This window comes from Eulemur rufifrons, chromosome 15 (genome assembly GCF_041146395.1).
Source record: "Eulemur rufifrons isolate Redbay chromosome 15, OSU_ERuf_1, whole genome shotgun sequence".
In the NCBI taxonomy this organism is placed as follows: domain Eukaryota; kingdom Metazoa; phylum Chordata; class Mammalia; order Primates; family Lemuridae; genus Eulemur; species Eulemur rufifrons.
This window is the reverse complement of record NC_090997.1, coordinates 2,698,483-2,721,293: the sequence shown is the minus strand read 5'-3', so window position 1 is coordinate 2,721,293 and position 22,811 is coordinate 2,698,483. Positions and strand designations below refer to the sequence as shown.

The following is a 22,811-nucleotide window of genomic DNA, read 5'->3' as shown; positions in this document are numbered from 1 at the left end:
AAGGATCTGGAACACAGGTATTATCACAGCTGTTTTAATTCAGTGCCATGCCCCTTTCCAGCAAGAAACCCCTTAAAGAAAACCCAGCTCCTCATGTTGGAGTTTCTCCTTCAGCCAGGGCAGCACTTGGAAGAGGTTGATGTGAAAGTCTCGAGCATGAGCAGGTACCTGCTGCTGCCGTTTTTGGTTTTTGCAGACGTCCACCACCCCCCAGCTGATTACGCCAACCTGCAGAGGCAAGGAGGAGCCGTGTGGGCCATTTGGTAGAATTCCTTCCTGATCCCAGAAGCTTGGCTGTTCCCAGTTGAGTCTGAGCTGATCGGAAGGAATTAGACTGGGGTCCAGCTCAGCCCTGTGCTCCTCTCGGCGTAAGGCGAGGCAGAACCTGCCCACCTCCTGCTCCTGGCCACATGCATGGCCTCTCCTGCTTTGGGGCTTATGCTGACCATTTGGCGTCTCCCCACAGGTAGGAAAGGGAGAACTCACTTGAATGAAGCGACTCCTCTTGTGAATAATCAGGGGGCCTCCAGAATCACCTGCGTAAGAGGAGAAGCTGTAGGGAAAGGACTCTAGGGCCTCAGGGACTTGTAGCACAACCAAAGAGCCTTCTCTCACCTTTGCAAGTATTGGGGTCAGCGTAGGGATTCACCCCTCCAGTGCAAAGGAACCTGGGCGTGACCACCTCAGAGATGTCCTTGACTTTGTCATAGCCGGGGGCATATTGAGCATCTCTCTCACAGCTGGCTTTCTGTAGGGACGCGGGAGAGACAGGAGAAAGGGGTGATGAACAAAGGTGGCTTAAGAGGGATTGGAGCCTACAGGACCACCTTAGGATCCCCGTTGCTCACCTTATCCCCATTCTTGATGTAGACCTCCTTCCGAGTCAGCTTCTTCTCCTCCTCAGACACAAACAGGGCTTTGACATCCATTGCAGGGAGCAGCTCTTGCCCTGCACAGATGGACAGAGTGGGTCACTTCAGCTGCTCCCACCACCACCGCCGCCTCCCCATTGACTTTGTCATCAGCAGTTGTCCCTCTAGGCCTTGCCATGAGCTAGGCCCTGGGCTGCACGTCTGCTCCTGGTGCACCTCCCTCTCATGCCCCACTTGTCTCTTGGGTTCTCATCCTTGTCCTCTCCCTGAATGTGTCTCACTGTGTTGCTGGCAAGTGGCTGTCTGTGGAAGCCTCAAAGCTCGAGTTGTTCCCTCGGTGCAGGGGAGGCAAATGGGCCTGTTCAGGAGAAGGGGACGGTCAGGGACAACAAACTGGGCCTGCCCCTCACCCCGGTGTTCCATCCGGCCCTCCCAAGCTTTGCCTCCTCAGGGATCCAGCTTCTCTCACCTGAGAGTCTCGTCATATGTCAGCTTATTCTTGAGCTTCACCAGGGCCACATCGTAGTCGTAGAATTCAGGAATTCCTTCTGCCTTTTTCTCGTTGATGTTGTACTTGGGGTGAAATAGGACTTCTTCTATCTCCAACTCCCGCCTCTTCCCTCCTGAAGTAGGAGAGTGGAGGTATCACTTCTCTGTGGGCAGCCTCCTGCCCCTGGCCCCGTGTCACTCCTAACTTAAGTCTTCCCCATCCCTGACTGGCCTGGGGTACAGAGGAGGGGCTGCATTTAGGACAGGTGGAGTGTGGCATCTTGAGGTGGGAGGTGCTGTCCCCAGAGTGCAGCTGCAGCTCAGGACCAGTCAGTCGCATCCTTACCCACGCTGACCTTGATCGAGTGTTTCTGGTCATCCACAGTGAAACAGTGTGCTGCTGTCAGCACAAAGTACTCAGACACCACGGCCCCCATGCAGTTCTCGTGTCCCTTGGAAGGGCGCTGGAAACAGAACGGGGGTGGGGGCACGTTCAGCTTCCCCAAACCACAATCTAATGTGAACGTTCTGCCCATCCCCTACCCCCATTTCACCCCGACCCCACCGCCCCACAGGTCCCCACTGCTGGGATGCTGTGCTTACAGTGACTGAGATCTTGGCCTGCCACGGCTGCTTGTGGTAATCAGTACCTTTCCTGTGTTCCCAGACCATGCCGCAGAGACCCAGGGACTTGCTTTCATCTGGCAGAGAAGGAGAATGTGCTCAAAGCTGGGAACACTTCATACTCAAATGGCAGCAGCCTTCTGGGGAGGGGTCCCTGCATGTTGACGAGGAGCAGAGGCCCGTGAAGAGAACGGGAGAGGCCGGGGGCATTTGTTTCCTCGTGCTGGGAGAGAGAACTGCTGTGGTATAGCGGAGAGGACTTGGGACTAAGCTGTCAGAGGCCAGGCTGTTTTCAGACCCGACCCTGTTGGCAGCTTGCTGTTTCTTGACCTCTTTCGACCTCAGTTCCCTCTTTTGTCAAATGAGGGACCATAGATCTCTGAAGTTGCTCAGAGCTCTGTGATTCTGAGATTAGGGAGTAGACAGTGCCAGGAAACAGGAATAGTGACACTTGAGGGAGAGAAGGAGGAATGAGAAAAGCTTTCCAGACTGCTAGGGCTTCAGGGGTAGAGGAGAAATGAGTGACTTCAGGGCGGTGTGGAGAGAGTTGAGTTCTTAATGCCCTTCTTGTATCTTCCTACCAATCATTTGGTAGAAAACATCTTCCAAGTTTTCCATATCCTTGACTTTGAACACATGTCGTTCGTTGTCTTTCTTGGAAGCCAAAGCATTGATGTTGACTTGGTCCACCAGAGGCCCGACCCCAAACACGTAGACGTCTGAGGGAGAAAAGGGGAGAGTGAGGGTCCAGGCCCCGGGCAAGAGTGGTGCTGGGTCCTGGGCAAGTCACTCACCCAGATAATCCTCCCTTGGGTTTTTGCGATCCCTGCCAATGTTCAGCAAGTCCCGGATCTCATCAATGACAGTGACTGGGTCCCCACCCATGTTGTACAAGCCTGCAGAAAGACAGGGACCACGAGGGTGGGAGATGAAGAAGAAAAAGGGTCAAGAAAGATAAATTGGCTAGAGGCAGTGACACACATGGTTGGGTGAGCAGGTTGAGGAGAGGATGGAGGTGGCAGATCACAGAGAGCTTGAGGGAGAAGGGTCCTTCCTTGTAAAGGGTCACAGGAGAGATCAACAGCCCGCTCTGATCTGGCTTTTGGCAAGAAGTCAGGGCATTGAAAATAGAATACTATGGTTAGGAGAATTCACAGCTTTTTTGGGACAAAGGTCATAGTAAGAGGCTCAAGGGTGCAGGTTCATGGAATTGTCTGTTAATAGTCAAGAGACTGCTTGAAGTAAAAGGGAAGGAGGACATTCAGGGACCCGACTCTGAGTCTAGTGTTAGAGGTGGACTGAAGGACCACATGCTGGTCTGAGAGGGTGGGGCAGGAGAGAGGTCCCTTCTGACCATCAGTCACGAGGATAATGACATGGCGTGTGCGGTTCCAGCCTTCAGGAGGGGCGTCCCCTGGCCAGCTCATCATGCTGTATACTGCCTGGAGGGCCTTCTTGGTGTTAGTCCCTGACTTCAACTTGTGGTCTGTGCAGAGGGAAAAGGTCATCACCTCACCTGGTCTTCCACACCATCCTTGAACCCCAGAGGCCTACCAGCAACTGAGATTCCTCAGCTTTCAACTTTTTGCGTTGATCCTCATCCCTCTGACTTCCCTTTGGCCACAAAGTGGCCCTACCAGCCCCTAATAGGTTCCCATTAACCCCACTGCCTAGTGAACCTGCTGTTCAACGTTTGACTACAAAGTGGTCCTCCCTGTCCCCCTCAACGTGCTCTCACTACCCTCTCCACACAATACTCCTGAACCTTCTGGCCTCTCTGCCCCCAAAGTAGACCTCCCACCATTCCCTTCCCTAACCTCTGACCTTCATAACTGATTTCGTTGAGCTTCTGTGTGACCCAGTCCGCATCACTGCTCTTTTGATCAGACACTTTGATCAAAGTGTTGGGGTATGTGGCATATGTTATTAGACCATATCTTGGCCTCACCCCATAACTCGCCACCTGTGAGTGAGGGAGCAAGGAGTCAGGGCATTGAAAGTAGAATACTATGATTTGGAGAATTCAGCAACTTTTCTGGGACAAGGAAGGTCACAGTAAGAGGTTCAAGGGCTGAAGTTCATGGAGAAGTCTGTTCACAGTCAAGAGACTGCTTCAAGTAAAACGGAAGGAAGACAGATAGGACCCGGAGATTTTTGGGGGCCCTGTCATTCAGAAGGGCTAGGATTATCAGGGAGCTAGTCCTGGAAGGGCAGTGAGGTTTATACAGAGTCCCAGGTTCAGGGGAAGGGGGACTCCACCTTCTCAATTAAGTTGGTTAGACAGTTCTTGGCCCCTGTGAAGTTTCTGGCCCCAATGCTGTCCGATCCATCCAGCACCAGGTAGATGTTCATGGAGCCCGAGGGGTCCAGGACAATCTTCCGCTTCTGTTGTTCCCCTGGATGCCAGCAGAGAGACTCAGGCTCCAGCGCTCACAGTTCTCCTGCCCCATCCTCCCCCAATGCCCCCACGACCCCCGCCCTCTGCATCCAAACCTGGGCTGTGCCCATCCTCAGCATCGACTCCTTCTATGGTCTCTGTCAGGGAAGACAGGAAGGCTTCTGCCACCTCTTGAGGGGTGTCATACATGAAGGAGTCTGGGAGAGATCAGAAATCAGGTCAAATGTCTGGAGTGGTCAGGGACACATGATCAGAGAGACAGGATGGTGAGTTTCCAGGTGGAAAGGGCTCAGAAGTGAGATGGTCCTACAGGGAGGTTTAAAAGAAGTGAGGAAGGAGCAGGTTGAGGTGAGGAGAGAAGACAGTACCCTGGTGTGGGGACAGAAAGATGGGAAAACAGGATCTGACCTGGAGTCACAGGTCAAGGGTCACCTTGGCAGGAAGGCTCCGTCCCACTCCAAGAGCCGCCTTCCTGACATGTGCGCCGCTGGGAGCCACGCAGGGTAAGCCCCCGGCTGCAGTGGTAGGTGACGCTGTCTTCAAGACGGTACTGGCTGCCCACCTTCCTTGTGCCGATGGGGATGCCTGGGTTGGGGCAGTACCCCGCTGCAGAGGCATGAGACGTGGGGTGAGCACCCAAGCCTGAGGCCCAGAGGGCAGGGCAGAGAGCAAGATTTAGGGTACCCATTCCTCAGGCTGAAGCACTGTCAGAAACAGGGTGACGAGGGAGGGGACACTTCTCACCTCCATCTTCGCAGATGGTCGTTTGCCCATCCCACCGGCCAGTTGGTTGGCAGGTGCGATTGGCAGAGCCCCGGAGAGTGTAACCATCAAAGCAGCGGAAAGAGATCTCCTCGCTCACATTGTAGTAGGGGGACCGAGGCCAGTATTCCCCGTTCTCAAAGTCCTGTGGTCTTGGGCAGTGAATTGCTTTGGGGAGGGAGACAAGTAGATGTCATCAAGAGGGAAGGGCTGCCTTCAGGGTATCCCTCCTGATCTCAGAGCCCCTGTCCCTGAGAAACAGCGCATTCCCAGTCCCACAAGAGCAGCATCTACATAGCCCTCATCCCATGGGGGCTCCTCCCTCCCATTTCTGAGTGTCCTCTTAATTTCCAGTGCTGCCTGGAAGCCCAGGGTAAATGCTTAGTAAAAGTTAGCTCCTCTTCCTCGCCCTACTTCCCGCCTGCCCCCCTAGGACTGCTCCTGCTCCTGGTCGGCCCACCTTGCCAGCCGGCCTGGTCTCAACCCAGCTCCAATCTCATCCTAGTCCTGACCTGGCTGCCACTTGCTCATCCCTCCTTTGGGCCACCACCCACGCTCACCGCCCTCAAACCTCTGCACTCTGCCTTCTTGACAATCTTGTGGTCTCGGGTCTGCAGGGTGCTCCAGGACCCCGTGGATCTGCAGGTGCGAGTCTGCACAGGATACGGGTAGAAACCAGAAGGACACACATACTCCAGTGCATGGCCCTCTTGGAGAAGTCGGAAGGAGCCACCTTTGATATCTATTCCTTCCAGAGAGCAGGGGCCTTGGGGCTGGGCCAAAGGCAATGGAGTTGTGCTCACACCTAAAAAGAAAGACCGATTAAGCCTGGCCCCACAAGGCCAAGGAGGGATGCTGGGGGCAGCAGGAGGGGACAGGGGGCCCTTGCTTACCTCCAGACAAGAGGCCCAAGACCAAGGGTACCAGGCAGAGTCGGGGGCTGAGATCACTCCTCATGGTGGTGGACAGCAAGAGAGCAGCAGGGACTGGGGTCAGGATGGCCCGTCCAGGCTTGCTCTGCGTGTTTGCTTGGCTCTGTGTCCAAGCTGAAACTCTAGACCTGGGCCTGGTGGCTCTCCCTCCCTTCCCCTGCCCCCCACCAGCCCCCAGCCTTTTATGCAATCTGTGTCCTGGCACCTGTGGCTACCCCTCCTGCCCTGCCCACATCACTTTCCCGGAACATCCAAGCGGGAGGGCCCCATGGAGCTGCCAATCGAGGAAATAGAAACTGCACAAGTCCCACCCTTTGCTGCCCAACGTCCAGCACTCTCCCCTTCAGCACCTCCTCTCAGGCCCCAGCTCCTCCCCAACAAGCCCAGACCACGCACTTAGGGAGCAGAAACAAGGCCCCCAGCTCGCTCCCCTGCTGACTGTGTGTGAAGGGGCAGAGTCCAGCCACTGTTTGTCCAGTGGGGTCTCTGACCTGCCTTTCTGCGTTCTGGAGTCATTTCCAGCCTCTCCTCCCCGCCCTCCACCAGCCCTGCCTGCCCCCAGGCAGAGGTGCAGACAGATGTGGAAATCATTGATTTTTATTAATTTCATAAATGGGAAATTCCATGTAAAAGTGAAAGGAGATGAGTCAAGTAGACCAGGAAGGAACCTGGGCACAGGCCAAGGAGAGGGGGTGGCGGGGCAGTGGTGCTGGCAGGAGCCTGGGGCTTGCCCAGCTTGCATACACTGCCTCTGGGATCCGGAGACAGGATCTACTCAGCTAGGAGCGAGGGTGGGTGCCCAGAGGTAGGAGCTGGGAGCAATGGCAGATCCTGGCAGGACAGCAGAGGCGTCAGGGGCCATGATTAGAGGGGCAAAAAGTTCAGGACACCCTCCAGGTGCTGCCTCAGCCAGGGCTGCAGGCGGAAGAGATTGATGTGGAAGTCTCGCGGCGGTGGAACCTTGCCACGGGGAGCCCTTTTGCGGGAGTTTTTGTCAGTGGCACCAACACAAGGGTTGTAAAGACCCCAGCTCACCAGGCCCACCTAGAGGAAAGGAGAGAACTGCGTGCGAGGCTGCCACAGCCCAAGCCCCAACCCCCAACCTCCGAGGTTCCTTCAAAGGCCTCCCTCATCCCCCCAGCAGGGCTGGGGTCCTGTAACCCCAGTCCTGAGAGCGTCCCCCTTCTCACCTGAAAAAACCTGAATCTTCGCTCAAGGAAAACTGCTCCCCCAGATTCTCCTGCCGGCAAGGGAGGACAGGAGACAGTGTCATCTGGGACAGCCTACTGGTGTCCTGGCATGCACACTGGCCAGAGGGACACAGTGGCCTTCTGCTTGGGAATCCATGCATGGTGGGGAGACTCACCCTTGCAGGGATTGTCATCCTCCTTGGTCCCACTGCAAAGGAACTGGTCTGTCACCACCTCTCTGACATCTGTCAAGTTGGGGAACATGGCTTTGTTTTGGGCGACCACCTGGATACAGCTTGTCCACTGCAGTAGGGGAGGAGCAGGAGAGAAGAGTGGAATGAGCAGGGACACCCAGCAGCCCAGCGGGGCCTGGAGGAGGAGTGACCTGAGTCAGATGGAGAAGGAAGAGAGATGCCTGGGAGCTGCCACCCGGGCATCCCAGCACCCCTGACCTGAGACCCTCACCTCCGTCCCTGTCTTGAGGTTAATGTTCAGTTTGCTCCCGTTCAAGGCGACAAAATGAGCAGGAACGCTCAGTTTGTTCAGCAGTTCACGCTCTGCAGTCAAGGAGAAGGGGCTGTTGATGCTGGTCCCCTTGCCCAGAATTCAGACTGCGAGCTTGGGGACTGCAGCCCAGTCCTTGTCATTACTCGCAGGCCCCAGGCCGCGCTCTCAGGCACCCTAAGCCCCAGCACTCACCATGGTCCCGGCAGGTGCTGCCTTGGGGTCTCCGCAAAGCCAGATTGGCCTCCACTGTACAGGGAAGGCAGATGGGCCTGGGAGGAAGAGTGGGGGTCACTCTGGCCTGTCCTCAGTGTCTGCCCTGGGGCTCCCCAGAGCACTCTCCCATGAAGCGCCCCCTCCCACCCAGACGCCGGCACCTGGCGTGGGTGGACATCTTCACTTTCTGGGCCAGCTTCAGCAGGGCGATGTCATCGCCGTAGAACTCCAGGATCCCCTGGTCCTTCTTGGCAAAGACATCGAACCCCGGGGAGATCACGGCCTTCTCAATAAGGAAATCTTTGCCCCACTGGGAGTTGGGATCCCCTGGGAACCAAATGGCAGATTAGCTAGACCAGGGCTCCTGAAGGGACCAGGGGCTGAAGACAGGTGGTGGCATCTCCGTCTTCAGGGTCGGGGGGGACCTGGTGCAGCCCCTGCCTTACCCACATTGACCCTCCACAGGGAGCGGTCCTCGCTGCTGCGGAAACAGTGAGCCGCCGTCAGGACCCACTGGTCTGAGATGAGGGCCCCCCGGCAGGTCTCCTGGCTCTTGGGCTGCAAGGGACAGGCAATCGTCGGGTTGCTGCGTCTCTGGCCCATGGCTGCCTTCCCCTCTAGGAGCCAAGCCCCACCCCTTTCTCCTGATACCTTAATGGTGACGTGCCAGGGTGTCCTCTCCTGGTCAGAGGCATTGGCTGACATGTTCCCCACCCCACAGATGGTATCTGTGAGCTTGGAGACATCTGTGGATGTGAGGATCAGACGGTGAAGGAGGCAGATGAGGAGCACTGTGTCCAGGTCCCCAACCTGGGCCTCCAGCTGGCTCCTCCCCGTCCTCCCTGACACTCACTCACCCAGCATGTGCTCAAAGACCTGGTGCAGAGCCCTGGTGTCCTGCAGAATGAAGGCATGCCTCTCGCCATCCTTCTTGGACCCCAGGTCGTTCAGTTCTCTCCAGTCCACGTCCAGCTTGCCCACCCCGATGGCATAGATGTCTGACGGGGAGGAGGGAAATCACTAGAATCCTGTGGCTGAGCGGCTACCCCACGAGACCTGAGGCTGTCATTTGGGACTCACTGTGCCCAACAAAGACCTGCATGAACTGGACCCTGCCACCCTCACCCTGCCGCCTATCTGCCTTCGTTTCCTGACACTCCCTGCCCTTCACTCTCTTCCAGCACACAGCCTCCCTGGAGTTCCTCAAATCCGGAGGCGTATGCCCACCTCAGGCCCTCAGCACCTGCTGTCCCTGTGCCAGGCTCATCCCACCCCAGACTGCCACCCAGCTCACTTTCTTACCTTTCTAAGTCTTGGCTCAAATATCACCTTCTCAGCAAGGCCTTCCCTGGCCACCCTGTCTCCCTGTCTAAAACTGCAATGCCCCAGACACTTTCAACGCCGCCTCCCACTTCATTTTATACCTTAGCTCATGTCACCAACCACCTGCTCTGCTCTATGGTTTCCTTATCTTATTTTGTTTGTTTGTTTAGATAAGGGGGTCTCACTATGTTGCCCAGACTGGCCTCGAACCCCTGGGCTCAAGCGATCCTCTCACCTCAGCCTCCCGAGTAGCTGGAACTATAGGCGTGCGCCACTGTACCCAGCTTCCTTCTCTTATTTATTGCCTATAGTAGGTAGAATTGTGTCCCCCAAAAAGATATGTTCAAGTCCTAACCCCAGTACCTGTGAATCTGACCTTGTTTGGAAAAAGGGTCTTTGCAGATGTAACCGGTGAGTTCACACTGGATCAGGGCGAGCCCTCCCCAAGGAGAGGACCTAAGGGGAAGGTGGGATGTTGGGGCTCAAAACCAGCTGCCTTCCCCATCTAAGCGTCTCTCCTTAAAATTCTTTTCTGGTCAAAGGTCAGAGCAATTTGTGTTCAGTCTGAACCGGGGGAATGGTTCCTTTAGCGGCTGCCACTGCCTTAGTTAGCTCGATGTCCTGCTGGGAGAGGACACACCAGAGACGAGGCCCCTCCTTCCTGAAAAGGTCCCTGAAACATGAGGTGGTGATGACGATGCTGGTGGCAGTGACGGTGACGGTGACGGTGGCAGTGGTGGCTAACATATGCTGGGTGTATTTCTGCGTGAGGCGAAGTTTGTCTGAGCATCTTGCCCTGGCAGTCTATGGAAGAGCCCAGCTCTCTTCCCCTTAGGTGAAGAAACTGCCCGTGGCCACAGCCCACTGAAGACAAAACCCAGGGTGAGACCACACGGAGTGTGACCCCAGACTCTTCAGCGTGGTACTCGGCTGCCTTTGTCCGGAACAGCACAGAAATAAACCCATGTGCCTCCGGGCCAGAGCCAAGATGCTGGGACCCCTGGCAGAGGGCGCGGTGCCCCTGCAGGGGCAGCCCATATGGGGGCAGGGGCTCACCCAAATAGTCGTTCCTCTTCTGGTTGATGTTCAGGATCTCTCTGATATTGTCCGCAGCTATCTTGGGAGAGCCGCCCATATTGGACTTTCCTAGAACAGGGACGGCAAAGAATTTGCCATCTGGGTGAATATCAGGATTCCCCAGAGCTCTGGAAGAGTGAGGAACCTCAACAGTTACATTGCTTATATGGGTTTCAAAATACTCCTTTTACTGAAATTTTCTACATTCCAGGTACTTGGCCAGGAGCTTCGTATAATTTATCTCTTTTGATTCTCATGCAACCCCAGGAAATACAGGTATCCTCATTTTACAGACAAGAAAATCACTCTGGAGGGGCTGTGTAATTTGGACAGAACCAAGAGGCAAATGACGAGGCCAGACTCACTACAGACTGCGCCTCCCACCTGTGCCCTCGATGCTCCTGCTCCAGAGCCGCGGTTCCCCATCTAGCTCCAGGTCGCCTCCCAGCTCGTAACAAGAGCTAACGTGTTCTAGCCACAAAGCACTTTCACGCAAGCTATTTAAATTGCTCTCCATAAAAATTGTGTAAAGAAAGGAGGGCAGCCATCATCATCATCACTGCTGTCATGGTTACCGTCAGCATCATCAACGCCATTTCTATTTTGTAATAAGAAAGTGGGGCCCGCAGTGGCAGAGGGAGCACCAGAATACAGGCCTTCTGACCCCACTTGGGTGCTCCCCCCACTCTTCCACACCCACTCACAGGACGACGACACCCACCGTCGGTCAGAAGGACGATGGCGTGTCGGATTTCCTGCCAGGCCACCGTTTCCATGCCGAGGCGGTGCATTTGGTTGTTCATCATGATGTAGACACTATTTAGGGCCTCGTAGATGTTGGTTCCGGTTCCATTTTCGTGATCTGGAACGTGCCAAGAGGAAAGACTCTCTCAGAAACTTCCCACCTACCATCTAGGGGTAGGGAATCGCCCTATTCTCCCAACCACTGGAAATGCAATTTATCGGTTGGTTTGATGACCTCAGACCTTTGCCATCTAGGTAGGGATTTGGCATCGTCGCCTCTTCAAACATTAAAAGCCACTGCGCCTTAGAAAGGCTCATTGCATAACCCCAATCAAAGACGACTCGAAAGTCCCAGGATTCAGTGATGAGGTTTCCAAAGAACTTGAGTCGGTGCAGCCGTTTGTTACGTGACGCCTAGGTAGCCTTACACAGTGCACGGAGGGATAATGACACGGGGAGACGGCAGCGTGCAGCCACGAAGACCAGACCGCGTGGAAGGAGCTGAGGACCCGCACGGTGCATTTCACTAGCAACGCGCCCGTGGGCCAAGAGCTGGGGGTAGCTGGACTCCCTCGCTGGGACCCCGGACTTAGCAGTTACACCAGAGTGCCACCTGGGACTCAAGTGCGCCCAAAAGGCTTCCCTCTTTCTCTCTCTAACTTGTCCAGAATCTGTCCGCAGACCCCAGAGTCCGTTCTCTCCTCCCCCGTCACCTCACGTGCTGACACCCATACCTTTATAGTTGGCATTTTCCAGACTGTTGATCACTTCCGTCACATCCCGGGAGCTGTCGTGCAGGACAGACACGAGGACTTTGGGCTTGGAGGCAAAGGTGATGATGGCGACACTGACATTGATCTCAAAGCTGAAGATCTGTGCGGGGCAAGCGAGAGGCTGCGTGAAGGCCGTGCAAGCAAAGGGGGATAAGACAGCAAGCGCCAGGCCCTCGAGCAGGAGGGAGCTGGACGGACAGGCAAGAGCCACGGGAGGCGCGGAGGAAGCCAGGCCGGGAGCCCTCGCTGGGCACCTGTTCTCTCTGACAGACTCTCGCCTCATTTGCTCCTCACGTCAACTCCGTGAGGGGCACCGTGGTCCCTGTTTTATGGGTAAGGAAACCGAGACTGGTCACCTTGCCCCCTCACACCACGAGGAAGAGCTGGAGGCAGGGCCTGAGCTTGTCCGTGTGACATTCAGTCACTTCTCTGTTGCACGTTGCCGCTTCGCAGTTCAATGAGGCACTTAATTTTAAGTCCTAAGAGAGACTCTGAGGAGCACAGGAAGTGCCCTCTTTAACACGCAGCGGCGTCGCTGGGAGGGAAACCGTCTCTCTCTGTGGACCACCGTGGGAGGCAAGATCACAAACACACAGCCGCCGGGAAACCTAAGCCGCGGCTTCCCGGCCTGTGTGGCGCCCCGTCAGCAAAGGCCGCGCCCGCGCCCGCCATGGGGTGTGTGCCGCTACTCAGCTGTGTCATGCATGCTCTGAAGCCTCCACAAAGTGCTGAAGTTTAAAAGGGAATCATTAAATACTAAATTGTTAATTTAATTTACATTATTCCACAAGGGTACCAGTACCCTTCTGCCACACCCTCGTGGGTCATCTCGGTACCCCTTTTATGGAGACCACTGTTCTAGACCATGAATTCCTGGAAAGTAAGTTCATCTTTGACGTCCCCCAGCACCCAGCACACTGCCTAACACATAGTAGGTGCCTCAACAGTGTTAGTGGAATAAAAAATACGATCGTATAAATTGAGTTCACAATTCCTGCATGGCAGGAGTATAATCTGGGAAGACTTCTTGGAGGAGGTGGGCTGTGAATGGGACTCCGAGAAAGGGAAGGAGACAGGGGGACAGTGAAGCAGGAAGGCTCCTCCACATGTAGGCTGTTAATTCCTGACCCTGTCCACCATGAGGGAGGCACTCTCCTTGAAGATGTGAAAGTCGTCTTGTGACACACTCTGAGACGCATCCAGGAGCAGGTAGAGGTTCAGGTGACCGGAGCGCTGGATTTGGATTCTACGGCCCAGGTTTTCTGGAGACACGTGGAAGGGGAGGAGTCAGATCGCCACCTCCTTCCTGCACTCTTGCCAAGAGGGTGCAGCCTCCCTGCCTCCCTCTGGCCACTGAGCCCACTGAGACTCCCTGGCCTCCAGGAGGCTCCCTTGCTCCCCTGCTCCGGCCAGGCCCAGAGCCCTGCTGCCCCACCCCCTGCCTCAAACACTCACCCTTCTTCTGCTGGGTGGGATTGGTGGCCCCAAGCAAGTGGGACAAGGAGGTGCCCAGGGCGGGGGCCACGTCCTCGGGGAAGTCGTAAGAGTAGGGTTCTGTGGGAAGAGCCACACAGGGTCAGCCAGGGCAGGGCTGGCAGTGCCCTGGGGCTTGCAGGGAAGGGCAGCGTGGCTACTCACGGCGGCAGATGGGCTCTGTCCCGCTCCAGACCCCATTTTCCTGGCACTCCCGCTCTGCAGACCCTGTGAGCACCAGATTCGAGGAGCAGCGGTAGCTGACCTTGTCCCCAAGGCCAAAGCGGGAGCCCGTCCGCACCGCGCCCACTGAAATGCCTGGGTTGGGGCAGTGGCCAGCTGCAAGGGGACAAAGGGAGACAGAGATGAGCAGCCTCTTCGGGCCACTTGGCCCCGCTCACCCACCCCCTCACCTGCCAGGCTCTTCCTCCTCCCGGGGCCCTCAGAGCCTTCGAGGGTCCCTTGGCCTCCCCCTTGGGAGAAGCCAGAGCTGCGCTTCCCAGGCGTGTGGATGGAGAGCCGTGAGTAGGACAAAACGTCCTGAACCCGGTGCCACCCAGGGACTCAGTCCGCGTCTGTCCCCCAGCCCCAGGGAAGATGCTGGCTGGTGAGCGCCACAGCTCCGTAGACCACATGTGCATGCCACAGACCACTGGGAGGCGTCACCTGGAGCCTGGCTCTCACCAGACGGGCTAACCGAAAATGACAGGAAACCCCAAATGTCGGAGAGCATGTGGAGCAACCAGAACTCTGTGACACTGCGGGAGTGCCCATGGGGGCAGCGGTTTGTCGGCCTCTACTACAGCTAAACGTAGGCCAGCCTGTGACCTGGCAGGTCCACGCTTAGATCGTTGACTCAAGAGAAACTAGTACACACGTGCGCCAAAAGTCAAGTGCAAGCATGTTTGCAGAGCTTTACTCATAAAAGCCCCAAGCTGGAAGTAACCCAAATGCACACTGACAGGAGAATGGATGAATAAATTGTCATATGCTCATACAATGGAATACTACACGGCCATGAAAAAGAACAAACCCCTGATACACACAACAGCATGGCTAGATCTCGCCAACAGAATGTCGAACAAAGGACGCCGGATGTAAAGACCACATCCTGCAGGACCCGCGTACATGAAGGGTGAGAACAAGCCAAACTAATTTACGGAGACGGAATTCAGAAGAGTGATAACCCCGTGGGAGGGGACAGGAGGGAGCCTCCTGTCACGCTGGGCGAGTTCCCTGTTTTGGGTGGTGATTACAGAGGTAGATACATGTATAAAAATTCATCAAGCTGCATACTTAAGATTTGCACATTTTCCTGTAGGTAGATTATACTCCAATTTTTTAAAAAAATGTATTTATGTTTGAATAAATGGCTATTTGGCAAAGACTCCAGGGCATGAGTGGGGAGCCATGGGCTGGGCCAACTGGAAGAAGGTATGGCCCTGCCAGCTCGTGGGCTCTGTCTTCGGCATTAGGTACTCAGAACTATGATCCGGAAAGCTCCTCAAACCCACAGGCCACTGTGGCTCCAGGGAATCCTGGGAGCTTCACCTGTGTCAAGCCCCTCACCATTCACTGGGGCAGTATTAACCATGACAAAAGCATATGTGGCTGGGCTCAGTGGCATGTGCCTGAAGTCCCTGCTACTCAACAGGCCAAGGCTGAGGGATCGTTTGAGCCCAGGAGTTCAAGGCCAGACTGGGCAACATAGTGAGACCCCATCTGTAGGGAAAAAAAAAAAAGCATGTGTGGTATTTATCCAATTCAGGGGCTGTTCTAAGTGCTTACTAACATTGACTCATTTAATCCAGATGGCAATCCCATGAAGTTGGCACTCCTACTGTTCCCATTTTACAGATGCGAAAACTGAGGCATAGAGAGGTTAAATAACCTGCCCAAAGGCTGTCAAAGTCAAAACCCAAAGCTGGCTCCAGAGGCAAAGCACACAAACACAATACTCGACCCTCTCCCTGCAGTTGTTCGTGAGGCCCGAATTCCAAGTCTGGCTGTGAGGCACTTAGAAAAGCTGGACAGAGTGTGTGGGGCACATATGTTGGATCTGAAGCTTAGCACCAGCTGCCTGGGGCCAGGCTCCCTGTAGACCTCAATTTACCAAAATCCAGGAATATTATCATGGCACAGGGAACACCAGGCCCCTGTCCGAATAGAGACTTCCTGGGCACACATTTGTCCCCTGGATTCCCCAGGAGCCCCCGGCCCCCATGCAGCCCGCTGGTCGGAGCACTCACCCCCGTTGTCACACACGGCGGTCTCTCCATCCCACATGCCGTTGAGGCGGCACTGCCGCACAGGCGAGCCCCGCAGCGTGAAGCCATCCTCACACTCGAAGCTCAGGTTGCTGCCCACAGGGTGGGCCCCCAGCCGTGGGGTGTACACACCGTTCTCAAAGGAAACGGGGGCTGGACAGCGAACAGCTGGAGAGAGAGAAGGGGGGATACAGGGATGGATGGGTAACACCTGGGCTGGCACTGGGCGGGTGACAGTCTGCTGGATGCATGGAACGGCCAACTGGTGGTCAAAACATGGAAATATCAGGTTGAAGCCTGTGAAATTGCTGTTTGGGTAACTGGTTGAATATTGGCAATTTCACACAGTTCAGACTGATTGATAAACAGCCACATCCCTCAGCCCCCTGATGGCTGCAGCCACCCCAGCCCCTACCTGGGATCCTCAGGTGCCCAGAGGACTCCAGGACCACTCAGCATCCATTCTGAATGGTCACTACCCTGCAGTCAATTATACATAAAAGGTCATCCCTGGCTTTCGTACCCCACAATCTCTAGCAAAGCCTGCCCCCAATTCCTTGCTACGGACAATTGCAATTTTCTGAATATTTCAAAAGTCCTCGTGCAAAGGCAGCTTTGCCATCCCTCCCACACCATCTAGTCATGTTAAGCCCCACCCTGAGCAACTCTTAAATAGAAGTTCTAGGGGGGGTGGCCGCTGGTGGGGCGCCCCGAGCAAGGTCCACGGGGAGCCTCACGTTTGCAGACCGCCTTAGTCAGCCGGGCAGCTCTCGGGGTCTGCCACTGTCCGCTGCTCTTGCACAGCCGCGACGCCGGGGACGGGTAGTAGCCCTGGGGGCAGGAGTAGGTGAGGAGACTCCCAGGGGCCCAGCCATGGCTGAGGGTGAAAGTGCCACCGGAGATATTCACGTTCTGAGGACACGAGAGAACGGCAGCTACCGGGCCTGCGGGCACGGGGACAGGGAGACAGCAGTGGGGAAAAGAAGGAAGGCACAGATGAGAACCAGAGAGCAAAAGAGACCGTCCATTCCACACGTGGCAACTCAACCTGGCAGCGCCGGCCTGGCCCAGAGGACCCCGACATCCCCTCCCCAGCCTCCTACCTTGGTACAGGGGCAGCAGGCAAAGGAGAACCATCAGTGGGTCCATAGTGTTAACCCTGGGGACACGGAGAGGCAGAGAGCCACGAGAGGGAAAAGGTCATCTGACTTCCCGAAAACCAGAGCTGGCTCAGCAGCGGCTTCATTTGCTGCCAGAGAAGGAAAGCTAGGGAGTGGCAGGGGGATGGTCCCTTGTTAGGAAAAAAATAAGCAGAGATTGAGGGCTGAGCTGAGGGGGCGCAACCTTTGCCCCGTCTCCCTAACGCCAATATTCCCCGTGGAGTCAACACAGAGCTCCACCACAGGCTTCGCGCACGCTCCCAAGCCCCACCCACCACACACGTGCACACACAGCAGCGAGCTCACAAACAGGCGTACACACACGTGCACACACGCATGCACACAGCACACACCTGAACTTACGTGCATTCGCTCTTGCATAAATAGTCTAAAGCACACAAACCTACATGCCATCCAAGACATTGCAAAACATTTTATTTAAATAGAGTTTTAGTTTTCTTTTGGGTTTTGCCAAGTGGGTTTTACTTCCTGAGAATATGAGACAGTGTTGTTTTCCTCAACATAAACTTTAAAAGGATTGAGATTAATTTTCTTAGAACTTATTGATACATAGGAAGATTCACAATCCTTTTCTTCCCTGCAACCCTTCCCCAGAGAGAATCTAGGGGTAAAAATGAAACCGGCACTTAGTTTTAGAGACAGGAAAAATATTTACAACTTTTTTATGGAAAGTCCAGTAGATAAAATTCCCGTGTTACCAAACAAATAAATCTGGGGTTGGTTACTAGAAGGAATAAAAGTATGTTGGGGTTTGGGATGTGCCTTTAAGTCATAGCCTGCACTTGTATTAAATGCAGGGAGCAAAAACTTTAAGCTAGTGTGTTAGTCTCCCCGTCCCACAGAAGTCTCTTTATTACTTCTTTGAACAGTTAGGGGTATAAATAAATAAGATCAATCAAAAATGAAGATGAAAATTCTCTGAAGCAGGCTGGGTGCAGTGGCACATGCCTGTAATCCTAGCACTCTGGGAGGCTGAGGCAGGAGGACCACTGGAGCCCACGAGTTGGAGGTTGCTGTGAGCTAGGCTGGCACTGGGCACTCTACTCAGGGCAACCGAGCGAGACTCTGTCTCAAAAAAAAAAAAAAAAAAAAAACAGAAAGAAAGAAAGAAACCTCTTTGAAGCAATCATTTATGGTTGTAAAAAGCTCTTGGCTTACAAATGACTCCTCTCAGACACACATGTCTACAAAGCAGGGCTCTCCTTGGTCAGGACTGAGTGCGTGAAGACTAGGATGTCTCTGGTGTTGGGGGTTCCAAACCTGCTGGTGCCTCCCCTACCCCCGAAGTGTCTGTTCTCCCTCCTTCTACAGTAAGAGATATTTGGGGGGACACACAGTCACCCAGCTAACGACTACATTTCCCTGCTTTCCTTGCAGCTAGATGGCCAGGTGACTTGGTTCTGGCCAATGACATGTGAGTAGAACTTACGCTTGTAATTTCCAAGTTATGGCCCTAAAATAAAAGGGGAGTATGCCCTTTTACTCCCATGGGCTGGAATATAAACCTAGTGGGGATCCGTCTTCCGCCATGAAGATGAGGACAGCATCCTGGGGCTGACAGAGCAGACAGAGGAGCCTGGGTTCCTGGCACTGCGTTGATGTCATACCAACCCTGCCCACCTACTCAGAGTGTTACAAGAGAGAAATAAACTATCTTAAGGGTGGTGAGTGAAAGGTGGCCTTACTAATAACCTCCCTAACAGAGGAAAATAAACCATCAAACAGAAAGCAAGAGAAATAAATAAACTCACAGTACAGCTTCCCTTTGTTTAGTTTAATTAAAACACGTGTGGCCTAACCTGTTATCTCTAAGGGTTCTTTCTCAGCCTGAGGAGCCCTAAGTGGACAGTAGGGGTGCGAACTCCCCCTGCAGTTCTCACCAGCCCCAGATTCCAAGGTCGCAGATAAAGTCAGCCTCACAGAGAAAAGAAAAGTAAAGAACTCCCTGACGTCTTGCCGCCACTTCTGTTATTCTCTCTTTCTCTCTCTTTCTTTCTTTCTTTCTTGGGAAAATAAACTCTGTACTGCTTTCCATCCTAAACTCTGGATGAAAATTCTTCCTCCAACCCCCGCAGTGGTCAGTATTTAGAGATGTTCACAGATATTGTGGCTTTGTCCTTTCTCGGTCACGTGGTGGGATCGGATTTCCCCACCCTCTTGCTTTGGCCAATGGAACATGAGTGCGCGTGGTCTGCGTCTCTCCAGGTGGAAGCTCTGAGAGTCAGTGCAGCCTTCACCACGCTCTTCCCCTCCACGTGGCAATGCCTGAGATGGCGGCTGTTCCACCAGCTGAGATCCCTGGGTGATAGCAAAAGTAGAATTCCCTGCTGACTCTCGGTGGATAAGTAATATGAGCAAAAAATAAACCTTTGTTATTTTAATCCACTGCATCGCTACTGATACGAGGGGAAAAAGTACCACCCAAAATATAAAGGCTTTAAAAATGATTTATTCTTTCTAATGATTCAGCAGATTGGCCAGGTGGTTCTTCTGCTGGTCTTGCCTGAGTCCAGCCATGCAACTGCAGTCAGCTGGGGGCTGAGTCCAGCGGGAACAGTGGGACAGCTGGCCCTTTCTCTCCCAGGGTCTTTCATCCCCAGCCCCCATAGCATGGCAGTCCCAGGACAACATTCCAGGAGAACCCAGGCACAAGCAGCAAGGTCTCTTGAGGCCTATCCCCAGAAGTCACATAACATCACTTCTGCCACTTCCTACTGGACAAAGCAAACCACAGGGCCAGCAGATTTAATGGTGGGGATAGACCCTGGGAGGGTGGAGTGGCAGAGTCACATTGCAGAGGGGCACGCACACCAGAGCAGGAGAGATTCGTGGCTATATTTTGCAAGCCGCTATGGCAACAAATATTTTGGGGCTGTTTGTTACCAGGGTGTAATGAAGCCTAACTGGACTGAATACTTCAATCACTAAGTTTTGGGTGCCCTGTTAAGCCGTCAAATTCTTATCTAACAGCTGCCTTTAAAAGAAAGAGCTTTTCTTTCATGAGTTCCTCCCAATATTTATCGAGTAAAACCAACTTGGTGTGGCAGAATCCATTCTCCCTTCCTCTTTAAGTAATAAAATCTCCAAGTTTTCTGGGCCCGTGGAGGATACGCCTAAGGAGAGCTGCGGGCTTCTCCCCTTCCCACCTGCGGGAATGTGGACAGAACGGTGGAAGTTGGAGCAGCCACTCCCGATCATAGGGGGAAGTCACATGTTGATGATGACAAAGAAACAAAATTAAAGAAGCCCTTCTCCCCAGTCCTGTAGAGCTGACGGGACTGTCGTGGACTGCTCATGCTCAGACTATTTAAGTCACTGTTTTTTAGCCTGGTTTTAGCAGCCGAATCTGTATCTAAGTATTTACTGATATACCTAGCCAGAAACCTACATGGGAGCCAAAGGCCCACTCAGGGAGGTGTGTTTATGAGGATACAAGCTAAACTACTGTAATAAAGAGACCCCAAAATACAGCAACTTAAATAAGATAGAAGTTCGCTGCACTCTCACATGAGAGCCTCGGCCGAGGCTGGCACGGCGAGTGTGGCCCTGGCTGGCAGGGCAGGGCTGCTCCTCAGCCTCCTGCAGAGCCCTGTGTTCCTTCCATCTTGCGGTTCTGCCACACACTGGGAATGGTCCTTGTCTGCGTGGCTGAAACAGGGCCGCCAGCGAGTCTGCATTCCGGTTCTGAGGAAGAGGAAGGAGAGAGGAAGTAGGCAAGAAGTAATGAAATGAAGTTCCGCCCAGCTCTTCCACTCATCCTCCACTGGCAAAAACTCAGCCACATGGAAGCCTGGGAAGTGTGGCCTCTGGTTTGTCCACCACGTGCACAGCTAGAACCCGGACACCAGCTGTATCGGAGAGAAGAGCACGTGGGGGGAAGCAGTGTGCAAGACGAGGCCAGCTTTGATGAGGACGGGGAGGCCCATGGGGCCACCTTGGATAGTAGCAGCAAAGAGACAGCGGGTCACCAGGGTTGGTCCCCTGTTGGTTCTCTAGGAGGCCCCGTTGACTGTGGAAGGACAATGGCCTGAGTGACTCTGGGGCTGAAGACACCGGATCTTTATTACCCTCTGTGCTCCCAAGTAGCTTTTCAGAAGACCTCCACTAGATGAAGGTGACCTTGGTTTTTTTTTTATTTCTTGCATCATTCAAAAGCCTGTTTTCACACCACATGGAAGGAAAGAAGTCAAGAATATAATACCTAAAAAGACAGACCCTCCTCTCCTGCCAGCTCTTCCATCTTGTCCAAATTTCTTCTTATCAATTCAAGGTTTCTAATATCTGCTTCCAGGGGACCAGTTCCGACGAGAAGAAATTAACACCCCAAAGTCAGTGCCTTGTCCCCTATGGGCAGGTTAAAACAGAACTGCTGACGTGACGGCCTCTGGGATGCCCTATTACTCCCCCGAGCGCCCAGCACCCTGCAGCTGAAAATTTCCTAGGAAAAGTGGCAGAGGGGCATGGGGCAATCCCACTGCAATGGCCACAGTCTGCTCCTTATCCAGTCTGGACACTTGGACATGGACTTCCCTAACATCCTAGGATCTGCCCCCCTTAGCATTCTACGGCAACTGCGGTATGATTCCCACTCCCAGATCAACCCTACACTTGGGAAACTAGGCTGCGGGCCTCGTTCACGGCCTTGATGTGTGATTTTAGCTGGGGATCCAGTGTTACTCGACAAGCCTCTCGGTGCCCATAGCAGGTCTGTTCTTGCCCCACCCATACCCCTTGGGTCTTACCACTGCGGTCTTCCGCTGACTTCCAATGGCGGCATCTCTAGGTCTCTGCCTGAGGGGGTTTTTTGGGTGTCCTGCCCTACCTGTGCACAGAAAGCTGGAAATGCCAGAGAATTAAGACCCCTCAACCAATGACTGATGGGTATAAGTACAGGCTCCCTTGCCCCGCACTGTGGGATAAGGCAACACCACTCCTGGGCTCCTCAGCGGGATTAACCACCACTCACCTGTGATGGTAAATTTGCTTGATAAAACACGCTTTGTTGACTGCCTTCCTTCGCCATCCCTCTCTCCACTTCTCTACCTGTGTTTCCTGAGATCACCTCCCAAATGCACGGTCTGCACTTGAATCCTTGTCTCAGGTCTGCTCCTGGGGGAAGACGACTTCTTATCAGCAGGACACGGTGCTGGACACTAAAGCCTTCAAAGGTAGGTGCTCACTTCATCCTCACCACAAGCTCATAACACAGGTTCTGTTGTCACTCCCACTTTACAGATGAGGAAACTGAGGCACAGAAAGGTTAAGTGAGCTGCCCCAGGCTCACATGGGTACTAAGTGGCAGAGCTGGGGTTCCAAGCCAGGCAGCACGGCTCCTGAGCCTGTAGACTCACTGTGCTGCGGTGCCTCTCGCTCTGGTCTTCTCTGCGGTGGCTGTCCAGAGCTCCGTGCATGCCCCTGCAGGCCACCCCTGCCCTTTGCACCCTGCCTTCCCAAGCCCCTGCAGGCCACCCCTGCCCTTTGCACTTTTTTCACCTTCCCAAGCCCCTGCAGGCCACCCCTGCCCTTTGCACCTGCCTTCCCAAGCCTCTGAAGGCCACCCCTGCCCTTTGCACTTTTTTGCACCTTCCCAAGCCCCTGGGCTCTCGCCTCTCGCTCCACCCTCCCTTATAACACCTTCGTCTCCATCCTTCTCAAACCCCTCGTCTTCCAGACTCCCACGAGACCTGTCCACGCCACTTACCGCCTTCTAGTTATCCCTGTACTTGTCTCACACTCCCCAGAGGAAGGAGCCTGGGGGTTTCTGTTGAAACAATGAGCTCCATGAATGGGATCAAAGCCAACACCCTCCCTCGTCCTATTTCCACCCCAAGTAAATAGCATCTTTTGGATCAACAACAAAAGTGGCTCTGGTTTCTCTTCCTTCCATTTCTTTTTTAATAAAAATATTTACACTGGCTCAGACCCCACCCAGTTCCTCTAACACAGGCCGAGGCTACTAGGTTACTAGGTACACACACCACCCCCC

General features: G+C 54.1%; 2 protein-coding genes and 1 long non-coding RNA gene across 5 annotated transcripts; all 3 read right to left on the bottom strand.

Annotated features, from left to right (window-relative positions):
• Window positions 1-18: 18 nt before the first annotated feature.
• CFB (complement factor B) lies at window positions 19-6,246 on the bottom strand. The gene is made up of 18 exons (XM_069487506.1): window positions 6,039-6,246; window positions 5,717-5,950; window positions 5,128-5,313; window positions 4,816-4,989; window positions 4,479-4,580; window positions 4,245-4,381; window positions 3,810-3,948; window positions 3,340-3,471; window positions 2,780-2,881; window positions 2,567-2,704; window positions 1,965-2,062; window positions 1,708-1,825; window positions 1,342-1,495; window positions 1,154-1,230; window positions 849-949; window positions 616-748; window positions 487-536; window positions 19-228 (listed from the first exon to the last, which is right to left on the bottom strand). Exons 1-18 carry the CDS (start codon window positions 6,100-6,102, stop codon window positions 73-75), a joined length of 2,295 nt encoding a protein of 764 aa, XP_069343607.1. The 5' UTR covers window positions 6,103-6,246; the 3' UTR covers window positions 19-72.
• A 412-nt stretch (window positions 6,247-6,658) lies between these two features.
• C2 (complement C2) lies at window positions 6,659-16,906 on the bottom strand. 2 transcript variants are annotated; one of them, XM_069487507.1, is made up of 18 exons: window positions 16,748-16,906; window positions 16,382-16,588; window positions 15,627-15,812; window positions 13,543-13,716; window positions 13,360-13,458; window positions 13,033-13,166; window positions 11,866-12,004; window positions 11,109-11,249; window positions 10,367-10,456; window positions 8,845-8,985; window positions 8,639-8,733; window positions 8,434-8,545; window positions 8,149-8,314; window positions 7,967-8,043; window positions 7,733-7,824; window positions 7,444-7,570; window positions 7,268-7,317; window positions 6,659-7,121 (listed from the first exon to the last, which is right to left on the bottom strand). In XM_069487507.1, exons 1-18 carry the CDS (start codon window positions 16,791-16,793, stop codon window positions 6,942-6,944), a joined length of 2,256 nt encoding a protein of 751 aa, XP_069343608.1. In that variant the 5' UTR covers window positions 16,794-16,906; the 3' UTR covers window positions 6,659-6,941. The 2 variants fall into 2 exon arrangements, with proteins under 2 accessions (XP_069343608.1, XP_069343609.1); XM_069487508.1 differs by lacking the exons at window positions 15,627-15,812; window positions 16,382-16,588 and having other exon boundaries at window positions 16,748-16,904.
• Window positions 16,907-17,542: 636 nt separating this feature from the next.
• On the bottom strand, window positions 17,543-22,252 carry LOC138395184 (uncharacterized). Of its 2 annotated transcripts, none has more exons than XR_011235512.1 (3): window positions 21,027-22,252; window positions 20,333-20,509; window positions 17,543-19,123 (listed from the first exon to the last, which is right to left on the bottom strand). It is a non-coding gene; the product is annotated as an uncharacterized lncRNA (long non-coding RNA). The 2 variants fall into 2 exon arrangements; XR_011235511.1 differs by lacking the exon at window positions 17,543-19,123 and having other exon boundaries at window positions 19,152-20,509; window positions 21,027-21,661; window positions 21,792-22,252.
• Between the last annotated feature and the right edge of the window lie 559 nt (window positions 22,253-22,811).

Coding starts and splice junctions, on each gene's coding strand:
- CFB (XM_069487506.1), bottom strand. CDS start 6,102: ATGAGGAGTGATCTCAGCCCCCGACTCTGCCTGGTACCCTTGGTCTTG. Junction 5,314..5,716: donor CAAGAAGGCAGAGTGCAGAG/GTTTGAGGGCGG, acceptor CCCTCCCCAAAG/CAATTCACTGCCCAAGACCA. Junction 2,063..2,566: donor TGTTTTCTACCAAATGATTG/GTAGGAAGATAC, acceptor CTTCTCTGCCAG/ATGAAAGCAAGTCCCTGGGT.
- C2 (XM_069487507.1), bottom strand. CDS start 16,793: ATGGACCCACTGATGGTTCTCCTTTGCCTGCTGCCCCTGTACCAAG. Junction 8,734..8,844: donor GGTCTTTGAGCACATGCTGG/GTGAGTGAGTGT, acceptor TCACATCCACAG/ATGTCTCCAAGCTCACAGAT. Junction 7,571..7,732: donor ACCTCAAGACAGGGACGGAG/GTGAGGGTCTCA, acceptor CCCCTACTGCAG/TGGACAAGCTGTATCCAGGT.